We start from the raw sequence: 19,613 nt of genomic DNA, 5'->3' as shown, positions 1-19,613 counted from the left end.
AAAACCAGCACGAAATTGAGTCGTATTCCAGTATAATTGAATGGTTTGTTCCCATCTGCAACACAACATCCCACCAACAGAACCCAACACGATCCCAGTAAAGAAAGACCCACAGATACATTATGGTTTGCATTAAAACCAAGTTTATTTATACATAGATTTTTACATGCAAGGAGTTTTACGTGAAAGAAAAGAAATCACAAGATAGGATTAAGTGTAAATTACTGAATGCGTTTACCATACAGAAAAGAACACAATACAATATTATCTTCTCCTGTCACTACAGGACATATAGATTAGATTTTTTTAGATTAGATTTAACTTTATTGTCATTACACATGTACGAGTACAGTGTAACGAAATGTAGTTTAGGTCAAACCAGAAGTGCAGGATATACAGTGAATAAATACAGAATACAATATTAGGAGAATATTATACAGTGGGCATGGACTATAAAAATACTTTACAGTAGGTATGTTCTATGAAAATATGACAGTATGTACTATGAACAACATGGCTATATACTATGAACATTAATGTACAGGTGAATATGAGCAGATTTAGACTAAACACTAGTGCAAGTGACTTAAGTGTGCATAAATTATTGACATTAGCTATTAAAGCCTATAGTCAGGAAATATGAAATATAAATCCATGTAATGTTTTCTTTATTTAACTAGTTGGATGAACATGACCTATTTTATACTTTATATTCGTGGAAACTGTCATTTATGTCTGCTGTATCTCATTCTGCACTCCTTTACATTTTTGCCTGTTTTTGGGTTCCTCTCCTCCCCATGTGCGCGTGGAAAGAGGAGGACAGTCGAGGGAATCTCTCCTCCCACTCCACATCATATTCCTTCATTCTCCACGTCTGTAAGTCTCTGTGAGCTCAGATGTCTCCTGCTTTCACCCACCGGGACCCTCGGTATCAGCTTCACGCGCTTTAACCGCTGCAGAAACATGACGAACCGCGTCAGCGTCGCGCTTTTGCGTTTAAACTGCGTTTTCCTTCTGGCTGCGAGCCACGTCGAGACCTCTGAAGCGGACGACCTCTTCCCAGACGCCGAGCAAGGTTTGTGTTTCCATGCACAAAATCACACGCATGGGTTAAAGCATATTTTGCGCAACTCTGTCGCGTAATCGTGCGTAAAATAAGTTGCATGGCTCAACTTTGCACAAATGGGAGCTGCCACTTTAGTCATTCATTCTTTATTTATAAAGCACATTTAGAAAAACAAACCAAGGTTGACCAAAGAGTTGTTTGACTTATTAATTGAATGCATTACCTGATAAATCTCGAAAGGAAAACATTGTTGATTTAAATTCCAAAACAATTATTGTGCATTTTTATATACTCAAAACTATTTAATAGGCACTGGTACATCACCACTTGAGAATTGTTCAAATGGTTTACGTATTTAATGCACAACATGTAATGCTTTACACAGACAATGGTATAAGGAGGTCTATACCATGTTATTGTTTTCTTCAATATTTGTGATTCTTCTGGAACGCAATAGAAGATATTTTGAGAAATGTCTCGGTGGTGTGTGTCTGTTCAATCGAAGTAATGGTGTTCGATGTTGTTTGGTTACCGACGTTCTTCAAAATATCTCCTTTTGCGTTCTGCAGAAGAAAGAAAAACTCCTGATCGAAGATCCTACATGCTCCTTCGTGTGGACATCACTTTAACAAATACAAGTATATAAAAATCATCAATTGAATTGTGTTTTGTATTCATTCACAGAGCTCTTCGTCAAACAGCACTCCGACTTTTGCATCGATCGCCCTGAAAGAGTGAACGAGGATGGAACATTTCTCTCGCACACTTTATCACACCACTTCACCGACAGGCGACACAAGAGACACCTGAGTCCTGCAGAGACGCGGGTGTATTACAAACTCAAATACAAAGATCGGGAATTAACTCTCAATCTAACCACCAACAACAATCTGCTGTCCCGTGATTACGTGTTGGAGAGACGGAACAGCGGTGTAATGGAGACACGGACACAAACGTCTGGGAAAGACACCTGTCACCTGATCGGCACAGTAACCCATGACAACATGAGCGGGACGGCCGCCGTCAGCACCTGTGAGGGACTGGTGAGCTCATAAGTCATTTGTTTAACATGCATTGAGAGTGTAATGGTTGAAAGGCGTGAAGTGTATGGAGGTGTTCAATGAATGTAGGTTGATGAGAAATGTTCAATAACATTGACTTTTGATTGCAGACCTCAGTGTGACACAATGTTGACATCTCTTATCAAAGAGAAGACAATTCTGACTCTTTTTCAGGAGAGACACAGATGAGACTTAAGCAAAGGGTTTCGTCTAATCTCCATTTCATATTATTGATGTCTAGGAGAAATAAAATGAAGATCATCATTTACTTACATTTACATTATATTTACATTTATGCATTTGGCAGAGACGCTTTTATCCAAAGCTAATACTTAATAATATACATTTGTATACTATATACATTGTAATATACAACCTGTACGTGACTCCTTCTAACACAAAAGAAGATATTTTGAGAAATGTCTCAGTGGTTTTGTCAATGGGTTTCGATGTTGTTTGATTACCAACGTCCGTCAAAATATATTTCGTGTTCTGCCGAAGAAAGTCCTACAGATTTCAAATGACGACAGAATTTTCGTTTTTGGGTGAACTGTTCCTTTAACTTTGGAATAGACGCTGTCAAACAACTTTTCATGCTCTAATGAGTTCCTGACGGATGCATATCGTGGGACACATCACGTGCAGACAACATCCCTCACAAATCTCACCACGTTTCTCCACAAGGACCCCAGCAACACATTTTCAGAAAGCTGGCGGCCCCGGCCTCACACTCTTTGACCTCTGTATTGTTTGCGAATCAAACTTTGTGGTCGACCCCGGAAAGACTTTACGAAGACACAGCAATACGTGGACAGGCTACATGATCGCAGACTGACAGTTTGTCATTACAAATCGGTTTACAGGAACCAAATACACAATGCGAAAAAAAACCTCGCTTCTAACATTAAAGGGATAGTTCAGGATCATTTATCCTCATGTCATTCCAAACCTGTATTGCTTTTATTCTGCAGAACACAAAAGAAGATATTTTGAAGAATGTTAGTTACCGAACAACACTGAACACAAAACCACTGAGACATCTCTTTAAACATGTTTCTTTGTGTTTCATAGACTCGTTTAGAGGTTTTGAACAACATAAAGATGAATAAATGATGTCATCTTAATTGCCCGTTTAAACGATGTTCCAAAAAGCATCTTGTGTGCTTCGATGGAAGTCGGCAGTTTATTAAGTCACTTAGAAACACAATCTTACATATTTCTTGTTATTTCACATGTTCAAACTTTTCATCTATGACTATATCTCCGATTTATTCTCAGACTTTTACACGAACCTCTACTGTATGTCAGAAACCGGTTGTGCAGCACAAATGACACAGTTTAGCTATAATTGTACAAAAATATTTAACCACAAAATGCAGATATTGGCCGATCACAATGAAGTATTCCAGAAAGTCGTGTAACAGGAGCCAATAGGAGTCTGTTAGTCAGCGTGGATGCTCGGGGGGGAAACAGAGGAAATTTGAGAAGAACTGTATTCAGGTCAGTGGGTCGACACACAACATGACTCACTCCAGCTGACCACTGAAAGAGAAGAAAACGAGCGGTTGAAACACAGATGAAAGTTTTGGTTTTTGAAAAGAGATTTTAAGGTCGAAATGAGCTTTGACTTCCGAGGCGCATGCATGCAGTACTTGCAGAAATTGCTTCGTCTCTCTCTCTCTCTCTGCCCGAGCATGTTTGCCCCTCCTGTAAGGTCATGTTTAATGTCAATCACTTTGGCTTCATTCTTGTCATATTATCTTGACTTAAATACATCTCTAAGCGTCTCGCTCCCATGTCATTATGCATTCAAATCATATTTTAACCCTTCAAACGTTTATTGCATGCATCTGCGGTTAGCAACACGGTTGCTGTTTTGGGTGTCTGGACTTGTGTGGATCTGTGCAAAATGATGCACAAATAAAAGCATGAAAAAAATGAATAAAAACGAATGTTCTGTGCAGTGCTTTAAGTAGTGGGATTGAAAGTCAGAATGTAGGACCCAAAGCAACGCAGAGACCCTAGAAAAGTGGAAAAGTGGCTCACGAATGTGGGAGAAACCGTGATGCATCTCTGTTTTATAGTTGAGGGTTTGTGAAGAAGGTGGAATGCAGTGTGTTTCTGCTTTGCTATCTTGTGAACGCTCCGAAGGCCTTGTGTAAATAAAATCGAAGTTTCTCCGTCAACAGAAAGCCGCTCGCTATCCAGAAAGCAAGGACCTGAACTTTTTTAATGCAAAAATGAATCATTACAGATAAACTAGCAGTCCTCTCAAAACAAACCCAAGGGTCAGAAAGAGTTTTGTTCGCCAAGTGGTACGGTTTCCACATCGTACACACCCCAACAAAACAAAGAAAATGACCGATGTATAATTCAATGAAAAACTTAAAGTAATACATTCTTGACCTCTGTGGGATGTACAACTGGTTTTACGGCGACGTCTGTTATATAGAAGATGGAAGGCATAGTGCTGTCCTTTATATTCAGTTTGAAGGCCAGCAGGGACTCTGAACCCTGACACACACACATACACACGCGCACACACACACATGGCTTCTGTATTAAGGAGCTCAACTTTTGTTATTTTAATGCCCCTTGACACTAAAGCTCACGTTTCTGCTTTGAGGAACAGATGAGGAGAGAGGAAGAGAGAACTAGCCCTCCAATAAACGTCATTTTTTAAATCTTTGCTTTAACTTACTCTAATGTTTAAAAGTGCTGTGTGTAATTTTTGGAGGTTCTATTGAGATAAGTGCCATATAATATACATAACTATGTGTTCAGAGGTGTATAAAGACCTTACATAATGAAGCGTTGGGTTTTTATTATCTTAGAATGAGACATTTCTATCTACAAACACCACGGGTCCCCTTACAAGGAATTCGCCATGTTGTTTCTACAGTAGCCCTAAACGGACAAACTGCTCTCCAGAACTCATTTTGTAAATAAGTTATCTCCTTCAGCAAAGAAGCGAAATCGTGACGACATCTTAGTTCTGTGTCAGCCACCGTAGTCCTTCGAAAGGGCGGGGAGAGTGAGCCATTGGTTGCAATGCGCAACCTCACCACTAGATGCCGCTATAAAAGGGACCGTTCAGTTCAACCTTCATTTACTCACCCTCAAGTTTTTCCAAATCTAGAAACCGAACATTTCTTGGCCACCATTGAGGTAGGAACATTTTTACAATGGTAGTCAAAAGGGCGCCAGAACGGTTTGCTTTTCTACATTCATCAAAATATCTTCTTTTGTGTTCAACAGAACAAAGAAATGTATACATTTCATGGGTTGGATCCCAGGGGATTGCAGACTCCTATGTAAAATGTATAGGATAATGCAATTTAAGTCGCTTTGGATAAAAGTGTAAATATAAATGAATAAAGAAATATTTCCTACTATGGTAGGCAATGGTGGCCAAGAACAAAAACCCTAATGCCTTAAAGAAATACTATAGAAATACCACAATACACATCTCAAAACTCACGCATTCAAAACACATATTGATACCATTCATTTTAAGATGTTTTTTTGAAAGTGTTTATTTTTGTTAAAGAAGTGGCTCTCTCGGCTATCACAATCCCTTGCTTTGTCTTCTTCCGTGGACCCAGAGGGTTTTATTTTATTGCTCTTTTATAGCTCAGAAGAATGAAACCCGCTCTGCAAAACTCTTGTAAAACTTTGTCTAAGATGTGACTGCCAACATTCAGACTAAAGAATTGTATGCAGTTGTTCATCATATACAGTATAAGAGTACAAAGCTTGACTTATAATTTGACGTGAACGCTTTGAGTTTGTACTAAAAGCATAGATGAAAGATATTTGTGAGACTACGCGGATCTTTGAGATCTTCGGGAGAAGAATCTGACCGTCAAAAGTTTCAATTTCTTAACACAATGCATTGGAAAAATGAGATATTAGAGAGAATGTTTTCTATAAATATATGCAAGGATGTTTTAGCGTGTTTTGCCATGCCTGTATAACACAGATCATTTGTATAGTTTATACTCTGTGGATGATTGATTCTGCTGAGTCAATATTTTGACTGCGCTCCCCCGAGCATTCACGGTGTATTCCTCTATACGTCCACAAATCCCGCTATATGTTTTGCTTTACGGCAAGCCCAGTTTGGACACATTTGGAATGTCTATTTTTTGGTCACGGTTTATTTAGTTTCTCCTGAACGCACACATGCTCACACCTGTTTTTAGCCTGTGAGCAGGATTCATTCAGCATGCAATGCATTATGGGATTGGCTCTAATCCTCCCTCGAGAATCGCAGCTGGACTTTCGTTCCAGCTCTGGAAAAGCACGACGGTGATCATGTGACCTGTTCTGACCCGTAAAAGTAGACAAATCTGTCTTGTTTAAACAATAGATAGTACAATTACAAGCACTTTTCATCTGATGTGTTATAGAGAGGGCTGTTAAATCTACCCGACGGGCCGTTGCTGATCGAACCCATCCGGGGCCACGTTCCAAACGTCACTCGTCCACAACAGCCGCACGTGATCTACCGGAGCTCAGCCTGGGGCGGACTCAGACGCCGGCGCAGCACAGATGAACACAGAGTTCAGCACGGTCCCTGCGGGGTCAAAGGTCAGATAAACAAGACATAAATACCCGCACATTCCTTATATAAGTGACAGTTCATCCAAAAATAAACATTCTGTCATCATTTATTCACCCTCATGTTGATCAAAACAAAGGAAGTGTGGAACACAAAAGAAGATATTTTGAGAAATGTCGCGTTCATACATTGGAAGTCAATGGCGGTCAATGTTGTTTGGTTACCAACGTTCTTCCAAATATCTTCTTTCGTGTTGTGCAGAAGAAAGAAACAGGTTTGGATAAAGGACTATATTTGTAAAAACTTATTCTTGAAAGTTGTCAAACTAAGGTTTACTGAGTTCATCATGTGACGTGTGTTCTGGAGCAGATGGTGCAGGGTATTCCCAACAGGTGGATCAGGAGAGAGAGCGCTGGGAGCGGCGCCAGCAGGGTGGGGTTGGTAACCGTGATCCAGATCGAGAATGGGAACGGCCACGGCGGATCTCTCGGCGCTCCATCAGCAAAGAGCGCTGGGTGGAGACCATGGTGGTGGGTGACTCCAAACTCATGGACTACCACGGGAGTGGGAACATTGAGTCTTACATCTTTACCGTCATGAACATGGTGAGCCTACGACAACATTACATCACAGATTTGTGCAAATTATTAAACTGTAAAAAGAACTTTATTCATCTGAAAAATAACGTTTGATATTTTGCGTCACTTCTTGGCAGGTGGCTGGAATTTTTCATGACGCCAGCATTGGTAACGCCATCCATATTGTGTTAGTTCGACTCATTTTGCTCAATGGAGATGAGGTACAAATAAAAACCAAACAGAGCATGACTTGAATTTGACAGTCTTTCCATGTTGGTCCAGGGCCAGGCTGCTTTTGGTCAGTTTAGGACCGGCAGTCTTGGTCAAGATTGTTTGAACGCACAAAATATCACACTAGCTGATACAACATGAGATGGCTGTATCTGTTTTCAGAAGGGACTGAAGATCGTTCATCATGCCGATACGACTCTCACCAGCTTCTGTACCTGGCAAAAAAACATCAACCCTCAAAGCGACGGACATCCTGCACACCACGATGTTGCGGTACTCATCACACGGTAAACGACACATGTAAACATATACGCATGTAATCATCCCAAATTTTCTATTTTGCATTTTCCATCTTGTATATCTGTAGAGTTTGTTTTCTATTTCAAACCAACAATAGATAATACGGGAAGAATTTTGTAGTAGGAAAGGGAACCTCTCAATAACATTTTTATACCCGAGGGTATCGCATTAACAACGGTACAGAGTTGCTTTGGATGACAGGCAAATCCATGTTTTAAAGTGAAGGAAATGATTAAATCCAACACTGACCAAATATTTATATTAACCCGCTCCTCATAAACTAGGGATTTCTTTATATTTGTAATTCCAAATAGGGGTCTTGTGTGTGCCAACATAGTAAGACTTGTTGGTGGAATTCTGATAACTTCGCCGGGAGTTCGGATAGATTATATCACACCCGAGAAGGAAGCGAATGCCGGCAAATTTACAAAATAAAGGTACTGCATACGAATAGATCTCAGTGTTACCTGAAAACATTTGAAGCCACTGGCTCTCACTAAATCATTGGTGTTTGGAGTCTGACGTCATCACGCACGCAGCCGGATTTAGGTTCCACCCCACTTGCATTCAGCATCAAATCATTTATACATCAAAAATAAATTCGTAAAGTCCTCAGGACACCACAAATGCAGATGCGGAAACAAGCCAGACCTTATAGCTTTTATTCAGATGAAGAACAACTGTAAAATGAATGGAAGCAGCTCTGTTGTGTCCGAACTGATGTGATCTCTGGTGTCAGGAAGGATATCTGCGCAGGCAAGAATCAACCCTGCGAGACGCTCGGACTGTCTCACCTGTCTGGCATGTGTCAGCCGCTCCGCTCCTGCAACATCAATGAGGATTCAGGGCTACCCGTTGCCTTCACCATCGCCCATGAGCTCGGACACAGGTGTGTGTGAATCACTCTGTTGACATGTACACATTGGGCATATGTTTTCATTAAAAGTGACTTGTGGTGTATTTAAATATCCCAAATGTCTTTCAGTTTTGGAATCCCTCATGATGGACAAGGCAACGATTGTGAGCTTGTGGGGAAACAACCCTTCATCATGTCACGCCAGCTCCACTACGACTCCTCTCCTCTCACCTGGTCCTCCTGCAGCAAGGAGTACATAACACGCTTTCTCGAGTGAGAACAGAAACACGTCACGCGTTCGCACTTCACATGTGGAGTAGATTTCATTTCATTTCTTTCTTCCCAGTCGTAGTTGGGGTTTTTGTCTGGATGATCGCCCGTCTAAGAGAGATCTGACCACGCCGGTGTCGGCACCTGGAGTGAGATACTCAACCAAGCATCAGTGTCAGCTGCAGTACGGCCCTAACGCGACCTTATGCTCAGAAGTGGATGTAGGGATGGCCGATACGTTGGTTTTTACTTGATGCAGCTTTAAAATGTTAACTAAGCTCCTTTCATTTCTAGAACGTCTGTCAAATTCTCTGGTGTTCGGTGAATGGATCGTGTCGCTCCAAACTGGACTCGCCTATAGACGGAACCAGATGTGGACCCGAGAAGGTGACATTCACACAGAACTCGGTTTTCCATTCTTATGCGCTACTTTTCCTTTGTTTTTCTATGTGAACACGCGTTTGACCGTAACATGCACATGAGCGCCGCGTATTTAAGACACCATGTCAAATTGTTGTGTGTGTGTCAGTGGTGTATCTCTGGTGAGTGTGTCATCGTGGGGAAGTTACCGGAAACAGTGAATGGAGGATGGGGACCCTGGAGCATCTGGTCTCACTGCTCACGGACCTGCGGAGCTGGCGTCCAATCGGCAGACAGAGAATGCAACAAACCCAAGTACCACATCAGTAGTTCATTCTTTCTTTCATTTCCTGCTCCGGTTTTCATTTATTCATCCGTCCCTTTAAAGTTGTGGAAATAAGGCACTGTCGTTTAGTTTACAGTATTACATTGTGTGATGTTAAACTTTTTTCTTTAACATACCAACATTTTTGCTTTCATCCTCATCACGTCACATGGTTAATTCACCATGTGGCATCGCAAAAAAAGAAAGAAAGGTTGTAACGGTTAAATCCAATAATAAATACATTAGATGAAGTTTGAAAATGAATTGTGGTATACTGCGTTTCGCGCACTGTCTGGGTGTCAATATGTTTATTTAATATTGTTTAATTGTTGTGTCGTTAAATTTGTGTTGTTCTGCATACCATGTACTACTGGATGGCATGCACTAGATGGCACCCATTTACAAAGCTTCACCTTATGGTGTCCAGTTAGTGCTCTGTCATGAGACTGTCAAAGCATCATTCTCAAGGCCTTTCTATGACCAGTTTTGTGCCTTGCTTTTATATACGTCCAACCATCTACACGTTCCTTTTTGTTGGTCATTTGTCTAAACAGTTAATATGTGGGATGATTATTTTGCCTCGTGTCCAGGCCGGAGTTTGGAGGGAAGTACTGTACAGGCGAGCGGAAGCGCTACAGGATTTGCAACACAAAGCCATGTGTCCGAGAGCAGCCGTCCTTCAGAGAAATGCAGTGTAGTGAATTTAACACAGTGCCTTATCACAACGAACTCTATGAGTGGATACCTGTCGCTAGCACCTGTAAGTGTTTACATATTCATTTTACAATATTCATTTCATTGGACATAGATTTGATTTGTTCTGTATTTTTGACTCGGGAAGATAAAGTTATTTCGTTGGCAGAACACTAGCTAGATAACACAAGCAAACATCAAGCAACTGAACTATAAAAGCTATAATAACTGACACATGGCATCAGCAACGACATGATATGATTCAGATGTCAAGAGAAGGCACTTTTCCGTAACAGTATCTGGATTTGAGGCACTACAAGTTGAAAAAGCATCCGTCGGCCAACCTTAGCAACCACCCAGGAGACCCTAGCAACCATGAATTAACATCTTCGTGACAGCAAATTGACTGCTAAACCATAGGGCTTTAAACACTAAAGTGTGCTCTTCTCTCCGTGTGTAAATTCACACTGCGGCGGGCCGGGCGTGTTGACATTAACATGAAACTCTTACACGTGGCCGCTCGCAATTTTATAGAGTTTGTTGGGTCACATCCAAGAATTCTCCACTTTTAATGACCCGGGCTGTGTGGATTCTTAACGCAATTGTTAAGTCATCGTTCTTGACTTTAGGACTTTGGAGCACTTGAGTGGATTCTAAAGCTTTTAATAATCTGACATCAAAACAAAAGTGTGAATCAAAAATATAAAGTAAAGCTCATGTCCTGTTTTTCTTTATTGTTTCTTTGAATTCTCAAAGCTCGTCCCTGTGAGCTGCAGTGTAAACCTGTGGATGAAGATTTCTCGGAGAAGATGTTGGATGCGGTCACAGACGGCACACCCTGCTTCATGAACAACCGCAGCAGGAATATCTGTATCAACGGTGTGTGCAAGGTAGTGTGGCTGGGTATGTCTTCCTTTACATGCCTTTGGTGTTTGTCTGTGTCCTCCGTTCATTTTCTATCGTGATTTCTTCTCCCTCACGTCATTTAAAATCTGTACGTGTCCTAATTCTCTTCCCTTTCCTTCTTTATAATAAAAAAAAAGAAAAAAACCTACTAACCTCACTATTCTTAGCTTTTTATACTGTGCTAGGCTTTAATGGACTAGTTTGATGCACTTATGTATTTTGTGGCCTATGTTGTTATAATTGCTTCCAATGTTTCCTCATCTGTAAGTCGCTTTGGATAAAAGCGTCTGCTAAATGACTAAATGTAAATGTCTTTCTTCAGTGGAACACAACAGAAGATATTGTGAGAAATGTGTTCATACGATGGAAGTTAAAGCCACAATATGTCAATTTGGACCGCTAGATGGTGCACTTTCAAAACAATAACAAAAGCGAAGCTAAAGGACGTTATGTAAGAGAGTGGAATTGTGGGACATGTCGTTTTCACCATCCAGAGGCGTATGAAGATACACCATCATGTTCACGGACGAGGTCATGAATGAATTGTGTTTTATGTCAGCGTAATGAATTAGCTTGCAAGAAACGTGGAATGTGATGCTACGATAGCCCGCGAATGATATTGTACTTCTTTAGTTGATTTGGTAGCGTCATACAGTCGTCGTTTAAAAGTAAACCACGTTTACGCCTTTTTGGGTGGGTTTTCTTTACTCGCAAAGAGTAATCGTGATCCATTATAACACAACAACAGATGCTGCGCCCCGGATGCTATATAACCACTTCCGCATGTGCGTGTTGCCGTAGTTTCTACAACCGGAAACTGAGGATCGTGCGGAGCAGCGGATATTAAGTCACTGATATGCGAGGGAGACGAGGGACGGGCCATTTTATTAAATAGGAATTTCTCTAGATTTGCACATCCTTGGGAACATTCGGGATTATGTAAGTACACAACTGCATGACATATATCACACCGCGCAAGTGATTTTTGGATATTTTTATAACAGATTTCTTCCATATTGTGGCTTTAATGGGGTTCAGTGTTGTTTTATTATCAACATTCCTTAAAATGTCTTCTTTTGTGTTCTGAAGAAGTGATTACGTAAATGATGAAAGAATGTTATTTTTGGGTGAACTATAACTTTAAGTATTTGGATACTTAGGACACACTTTGAAATGTATCAGGCCAAGTAATAAATGATGCTTTTTACTCGATGTTTTATGGCCGTCTTTGAATCGTGTGCTATAAATAAACGATATATTTTGTGTCCGTGCGTTGTACGGGAAGGTTTGGTCTTTTATTGCAGCGGTGAAGAAAACAGACGTACGTGTTTGAATGCATCTAATCTTTCTTCAGGAGGTGGGATGTGACTTTGGCATCAATTCTAATGCTAAAGAGGACAGCTGTGGTGTATGTCTCGGCGATGGATCCGCCTGTGAAACTGTGAAGCAGACCTTTGTGGAACAAGATGGATTTGGTGTGTATTTGATCGGTATCTGATATCACCTGACAACATGCGTATCTACTTACTGAAACACCGCACTGCAAAAAATAACATTTTTACTGAGCATTTTGGTCTTGTTTTATCTAAAACGTCTTAAATCATATATACAAATACTTGGCAAGAAACGTGACCAAAGATATTTTAGGCTAAAAACAAGCAAAAAATCTGTCCATGGGGTGAGAAAAATTTGAAATTTAGTTTGACCTTCTTCTCAAGTACCTAATTCAAGTTTATTTTTTCTCACCCCAGTTTTTACCATAAACTTACTTCATTCTTATATTATTTTTCATATAACAAGACCAAATATCTTCGGTCACTTTCCTTGTCGAGTAATTGCATTTTGATATTTTCGATATTTACACTACAAAACAAGACAAAGACACTTAGTAAGAATGTCCTTTTGTGCGGTGCGTAAAAAGAAAGCTGATGCACGACTAGATCAATATCTGCGGCGTTATTTGAATTCTGGGTTTATGAGTGAGCTTTGATGGTTTAGGTTATAAGGACCTGGTTTTGATACCAGAGGCAGCTCGGGATGTCCTCATACGGGAGGTGAAAGAGGCTGGGAATTTTCTGGCGATCCGAGACGCCGATTCGGATGTGTATTACCTTAACGGGAATTACATCATTCAGTGGAACGGAGAATATGAGGTAGCCGGTACCAAGTTTTACTATGAACGCAGCGGCAACATGGAGAACCTGACGTCGGAAGGACCAACGACCAGACCCATCATGATTCAGGTACTGACAAATATACTGAAATTTGAGAGTAAAGGATTACATTGTTTTACCTCGCCAATGAAAAAAAATCATTAGGAGACGATAAAGATCTAATTGAGAAATTACTTGAGAATTTGACTTGGAATATTAAGGGTGCTTGGAGAACATTGCGTTGTCAAATGATGCGGATGCGAATTGTGCAGCTGTTGTTTCAAGAGCTCAACCCCGGTGTAAAGTACGAGTACACCATCAAGAGAAGTCACCCACTTGGAAATGAAATTCTTGAACCCGAGTACACCTGGAAGCATGGAGCATGGTCCGACTGCAGCGCCACCTGTGGGTTTGGTAAGATTTATCTCAATTCAATCCATAATTAAACCGATTTATGATTTACATCAGTAATTCTGCTTTTAAAGGACGTTAGTTTTGTTGAAAAATATATATCCATCATAATCCGATCTGTGCGCTTGATTTATGAGCGCAGTACGAATTTGTCGCACAAATTTCTTTCAAACAGGTGTGCAGCATCAACCCGTGCGCTGTTTTGAGGCAGAGGCGGGCGTGGTCGAGGAAACGCTCTGTGACCCCGGTACGCGTCCTGACGACCGACATCGCAAATGTAAAAACATGGATTGTCCTGCGAGGTATGATGCTACGTGACAATTAGAGTGAATAGTTCAAGTGAAGAGCACTGACTCACTGCTGCCCTCAGGTGGTGGGTTGGCGGATGGCAGGCGTGTTCGGCTACATGCGGCCCAGGCGGAGTGAGAAAGCGCACAGTTCTGTGTGTGCGTACGGTTGCTGGAGAGGAGCGAGTTCTTCACCCCGGAGACTGCAGACAGATGCTCAAACCCAAACCCGCGGTACCTTGTAACCGAGACGTGCCGTGCGGGTCAGAATGGGTGGTGGCGAACTGGACGGAGGTGGGTGTTATGTTTTTTTTTATGGATGTTTTATGCATCATTTTTTTAATTTACCAACTTTTTTGGCCCTCCAGTGCTCTCTGTCCTGTGAAGGAGGCGTCAAAACCAGAATCGTCAAGTGTGTCGCCAGGCGGCCGGGACAGTGCGACCGTGCCAATCGACCGCGTTCTACGATCCTGTGTAACCTCCAGAGCTGCTCGTCCAATGACAAATGGACCGGCTCCCCCTTCCGACCTCGATTTCGTCCAAGAGTCCCTCCCAAAATCTCAACCACTCCACCAAACCCCACCATCACCGACTATACAACACAAACCAGCACTCCACTATCAGCCACAACCGCATCTGACCTTCTCCATGAGGAAGATCAAGGCTTTATTCTGGTTAAGGTTGTTGAGGAAGACATCGGTGGTCATGAGAAAGCTCTCACGGAGGAAGAGGAAGGGAGCACAGACCTGCAAACTCCCGATAAAACGTACATGCCCGGTTATGATTACATAGTTGGTGAGGAGGAACGAGAGGATGATATCATCCCTACAAGTACGCCATCATCTGTCCGAACAACCGCTCGAACGTCTCTCCACATGACGACTGTTACATCACCAGTGCACGCAAACTTCCACCCAACAAAACAAGTGACCAAAACACATCAAACCACTGTCACCCCGGTGTTAAGTTCTTCAATTTTTAAGTGGGAATCAAGTCTGACGAGCTCATATAATCCAAAACTACACTCGACAGCATCACGCGTCACAGAACGAGAGGGCGTCCATACAGTGAAGATACTGAGACAGACCTCAAACGCCACGGGAGATCTCAACAGAGATCTCAAAGAGCCTAAAGCGGCTGGGCTCAACAGCACCGGGGATTATGAGAACCTGAACGCACCAGATCCCGTCAGGAGAAATGCATCGTGGGAAGTGGGCAACTGGAGTGATGTAAGAAAGCACACGTTATTATTTCTAAGTAAATTTAGATTTTTTAAAGTGATAACGCGTGGATGGTTGCTAAGGATGTTCTAAGTGGTTGCCAGGTTTGTTTAGGACTCACGACGCTCTTGCATTCCAGTGCTCTGCTACGTGTGGTTTGGGCGCGATGTGGCGGTCTGTATTCTGCAGTTCAGAGCGAGATGAAGTTTGTGGCGCCGTGAAGAAACCAGAGCCTGCTCAACGGTGCAACCTGCGGCCGTGTGCCATCTGGAGGACTGGAAACTGGAGCAAGGTGACGTCGGATCTCTGAATGAATCTCGGACTGACGCGAAATGTGATGTGACGGCTTTCTGTCTGTCTCTGTAGTGTCCTGAAGGATGTGTCAGTGATGTGAAGCATCGTGACGTGCAGTGCATCGATTCACAGAGCAGATGTCCTTTGAGGCCGTTTCACTGTCAGGCGCTGTCGTACAAACCGTCCAGCAGCGCCCCCTGTAGCACTCAGTCCTGTCTACAGTGGAAGATGTCACCCTGGGGCGAGGTACTGACCTGATCTTTACCTCCTACACCTCAGGAATGATTATTATGATGGATTTGAAAACTGTTTATTTTGATTTATTTATTGTAGTTTTAATATTAATTTTATTTTAGGGCTTTGCAGGAGTTTTACGTTTAGTCGTAGTTTTAGTTGCTTAGTTTTGCGCTTGTTACTTTATTCGATATACTACTATTTAAGTTTTTTATAGGTTTTTCAATTGTTGTTTTAGGTTTGTTTTTATTTATTTCCTGATAATCGTTTTTTCTGTTTGTTGCTTAGTCAACATTACTAAGTTTTATTTAGTTTTTTTAAGTAAGCTTTGATATATATATATATATATATATATATATATATATATATATATATGTACAGTATAGTATATAGTTTCAGGTAACAATCATTTCTATGAATAAGAGTTATTGGAACAGCTGTTATTATTGTTATATTTTTAGGTTTATTGTAGTTTTATTCACATTAAAAATAGCTTTTATTTTTATATATTCATACATATTAATTTGAGTTGAATGTTTTAGACTTTTTATGTGCTTTTATGGTTTATTTTTACGCTATCGTTTACATAAATGTATTTTTACTTTAGTTTTGGTTAAGTTTTTACGTATTTTCAGTAAATGATTTAAGCGCCTCAACTAAACAAAACAAACACTAAACAGAAGAAATGATAAAGGAATAATCTGAAATAAGTTTCTCAAATAATATTCATTTCGGTTTCTGTGTTTTATTTGATGTTTTTTTTGTGTCAGATTTAACAAATGACAAATGAATTAAGGAGACACATTTCAGTCTATTGTTATAACTTAAATGTCGCATTAAGGATATTTATAAAATGCAAGTAAATAAAAGCATGTGCCATAGTTTCATATATGAATTGTAGTCTGCTCACATGAACCCGTGACGTGTGTGTGTGTGTGTTAATACGATTGACAGTGTTCTGAAAGCTGTGGTCAGGGATGGAGGAAGAGGCTTGTGTACTGTCCTGAGTATCATCGCTGTAACATCACGATCAAACCCGACAGCACCGAACCGTGTCCTCTGCAGCCCTGTACCCGCTGGCTGTCCGACACCTGGAGCCAGGTAACTGACTCCAGAAATGACTATTAAACATCAACTTAAACATCTCTTAACATCGACTCATTTCAAGACAGTTCAGCATTAAAAAGATCTTATATTCTTCTCGTGTGATCTCAGTGCTCCAGGAGCTGCGGTGGAGGACATCGGAAGCGTGTTGTGAAGTGTGTAAACCAGGAGACCGAAGAAGAAGAGAAAACATCACTGTGTGCACAGAATAAACAACCAGACAGCGTTCAGACCTGCAATACAGACCAATGCACAACTGAGCCAGGTGAATGTAATGACATCATTTTCAATCGTTGTCGAACAGTGTATGACGAAACCTCTTTTGCATCATTCTTTATGGCACAGTATCACATACTCCAAACATTACAAAAGTCCTACATCTGAACATTTTCTATTTCAAGTTTTGTTTGTTTAATTCTGTTCGGTCCAAAAGAATCGTATAAAGCCATTTGCTTCATTTGCTCTACCGTCCCCTGTCTGTTATTTAGTTATTTATTTGATGTTCAGGTTTCGTTTTTGTGTTGTGTGCAGGGCCGGTTTGTAAGAAGAACAGCATGTCAGCACGTTTCTGTGAGAAACTCAAGTTGCTGGGTCGATGTTCTCTGCGTTCTATCCTCAAGCAGTGTTGCGTCACGTGTATGATGTAATGCGGAGGTCACGGCGGGCTCACGCTCGGCTCGTGGACCCAAAGCTGAAACTGCTGGACACGTTGCCACACGGGTTCACGGTACCCTACAAACACATACCTCCCACTCCAATACGCATCATTTTTATACTTGAACGCGAGAATACCGCCTGCGCGAGCAAAATAAAGTACATGGAAATCAGCTCGGATGAACACTGTGCTTATTTCCTTTTCGCAAAATAAGATTTCCCCTAAAGATCAGCACAGAAAATGACAAATTAAAAGTCCTACTGTATGCCCGCCTATATGTCGTTCTCTGCACTTTTTTTAAATACGTTATCTGAACATATCACTTGGTTTACCAGTCAGGAACTGTCAGTTAACCAAGAAAAGCGCATAAAAAAGATGCTACACTGCCCGTCCAAAAAGAGTCACCACCTGGATTTAACTAAGCAATTGGACGTTTGGACGTCTAAGCAATGTTATGTGCCCAAAGAATGAGGTCAGCTGACCGCCGAACGACCAGGTTATTACATCAATGGAGTTTTTCTTCCCTGATGGCACGGGCACATTCCAAGATGACAATGCCAGGATTCATCGGGCACAAATTGGTTCAGGGAGCATGCAACATCATTTTCACACATGGATTGGCCATCGCAGAGTCAACACCTTAACCCCGATGTGAATCTTTGGGATGTGCTGGAGGAGACTTATCGCGTTAGTTATATAGGCGGATGCACAGCGCACTTACATTCTGCTCATTACACACAGGGGAACACACAGCAGCACACAAACATGGCCTAATGGTTAGAGCGTTGGGTTTGTGATCAGAAGGTTGCCGGTTCTAATCTCAGTGCCAGTAGGTCATGACTGAAGGGCCCTTGAGCAAGACACCTTACCCCTGATTGCTCTGCAGTAATGTGCCACTGTATAAAACTACTTGTAAGTCGCTTTGGATAAAAGTGTCTGCCAAATGAATAAATGTCTTTGCTTATGCAAATTCCGGACAACCCACCGACCATTTTTCCATCCTTAAACTAGCAAGAGTGGACTCGGAGACCCCCTAAGTTCCCTCGCTTTAGACCATGCGCTTATTTCGTTCGAATAGGGCCATTCTACCTACATTTTGGTTTCATTGAAGTTTGGTTGGACGATCTTAAGATTGGGAACTACCAACATGTTATTTTCAAACATATATTATAGTCTATTTTTGAGAGGTTTTCTTTTTCCATGTTTAATATTCGGAGCAATCTTGGACGCATTGGACATTTGACGTTTTCAAACTTTTTTAAATATAGTTTTCCGTCTCATCACGTTTCTTCTTTGAATACTGTCAGACAGGACTGCATCTTTTTCTTTACGTAGACATCTGTCAGTTTGGTGTGTTGCGTTAAAGACTGTGAAGTGTTATACGTTATTACAATATCGGTGTCTTTGTGACTTTATTCTCTAACCCTAACTATTGCATGTTTATCGAATAAACTTCAACCAATTCCATGAACGTTACTAAAGAGTTTTAATAAACTCTTCTATAATATTATTAACGCAAAACAAATGTTTTATTTACCCCTTAACCCAACGCAAACACATACTGTGTGTAATCCTTTCTCGGGATATGTGTGTTAATGGATGTCTGCACTGTATATGTGGTGTTTTGTTGTGTATATTGTATTTGTGTGCTTCATGAGAACCTCGTGATGCTTTGTGTTTCATCATCTGGTGCTAACAAGATCACTGTGGACGGAGGAGTTGCAGGTTCAATCCTCTTCAGCTTTTATATGATCAGCTCTGAATGTTTTATACCGAACGTGCTTCATGTCTAATAAATACAGTCATGACGCAAGCGAGATCTGTGTCTGCTCTTCTGTTCACCAAGCTTGTTTGTAGCAAAAGAAGATATTTGGAGAAATGTCCCAGTTGGTTTGTGTCCATATGCAAGTTAATGAAGTTCAATGTTGTTTGGTTCTTCAAAATATCTTCTTTTGTGTTCTGCAGGAGTTTTTTTTAAATATGAATGCCGATTAACAAGACAAATAACAATTACACATACAAAAAAATAACCAACAAGATGGGTT

The 19,613-nt window shown here is 41.1% G+C and overlaps 1 protein-coding gene across 1 annotated transcript; it reads left to right on the top strand.

The window, feature by feature from the left end:
- Positions 1-963: 963 nt before the first annotated feature.
- LOC306903304 (A disintegrin and metalloproteinase with thrombospondin motifs 12-like) lies at positions 964-19,373 on the top strand (the record flags this gene model as incomplete). Its single annotated transcript, XM_079472362.1, has 24 exons — positions 964-1,075; positions 1,751-2,109; positions 6,540-6,720; positions 7,061-7,296; positions 7,407-7,490; positions 7,663-7,787; positions 8,540-8,689; positions 8,786-8,929; positions 9,003-9,147; positions 9,221-9,313; positions 9,456-9,601; positions 10,202-10,371; positions 11,061-11,194; positions 12,565-12,685; positions 13,209-13,453; positions 13,636-13,777; positions 13,950-14,076; positions 14,145-14,355; positions 14,430-15,290; positions 15,421-15,573; positions 15,648-15,821; positions 16,764-16,910; positions 17,025-17,178; positions 17,445-19,373. The coding sequence occupies 24 exons, from the start codon at positions 964-966 to the stop codon at positions 17,558-17,560; spliced, it is 4,530 nt and encodes a 1,509-aa protein (XP_079328488.1). The 3' UTR covers positions 17,561-19,373.
- Positions 19,374-19,613: the final 240 nt, after the last annotated feature.

This window comes from Barbatula barbatula, assembly GCF_947034865.1.
Source record: "Barbatula barbatula genome assembly, chromosome: 2".
NCBI classification, from domain to species: domain Eukaryota; kingdom Metazoa; phylum Chordata; class Actinopteri; order Cypriniformes; family Nemacheilidae; genus Barbatula; species Barbatula barbatula.
The sequence above is the reverse complement of the archived record's forward strand: the minus strand, read 5'-3'. Positions and strand labels throughout refer to the sequence as shown.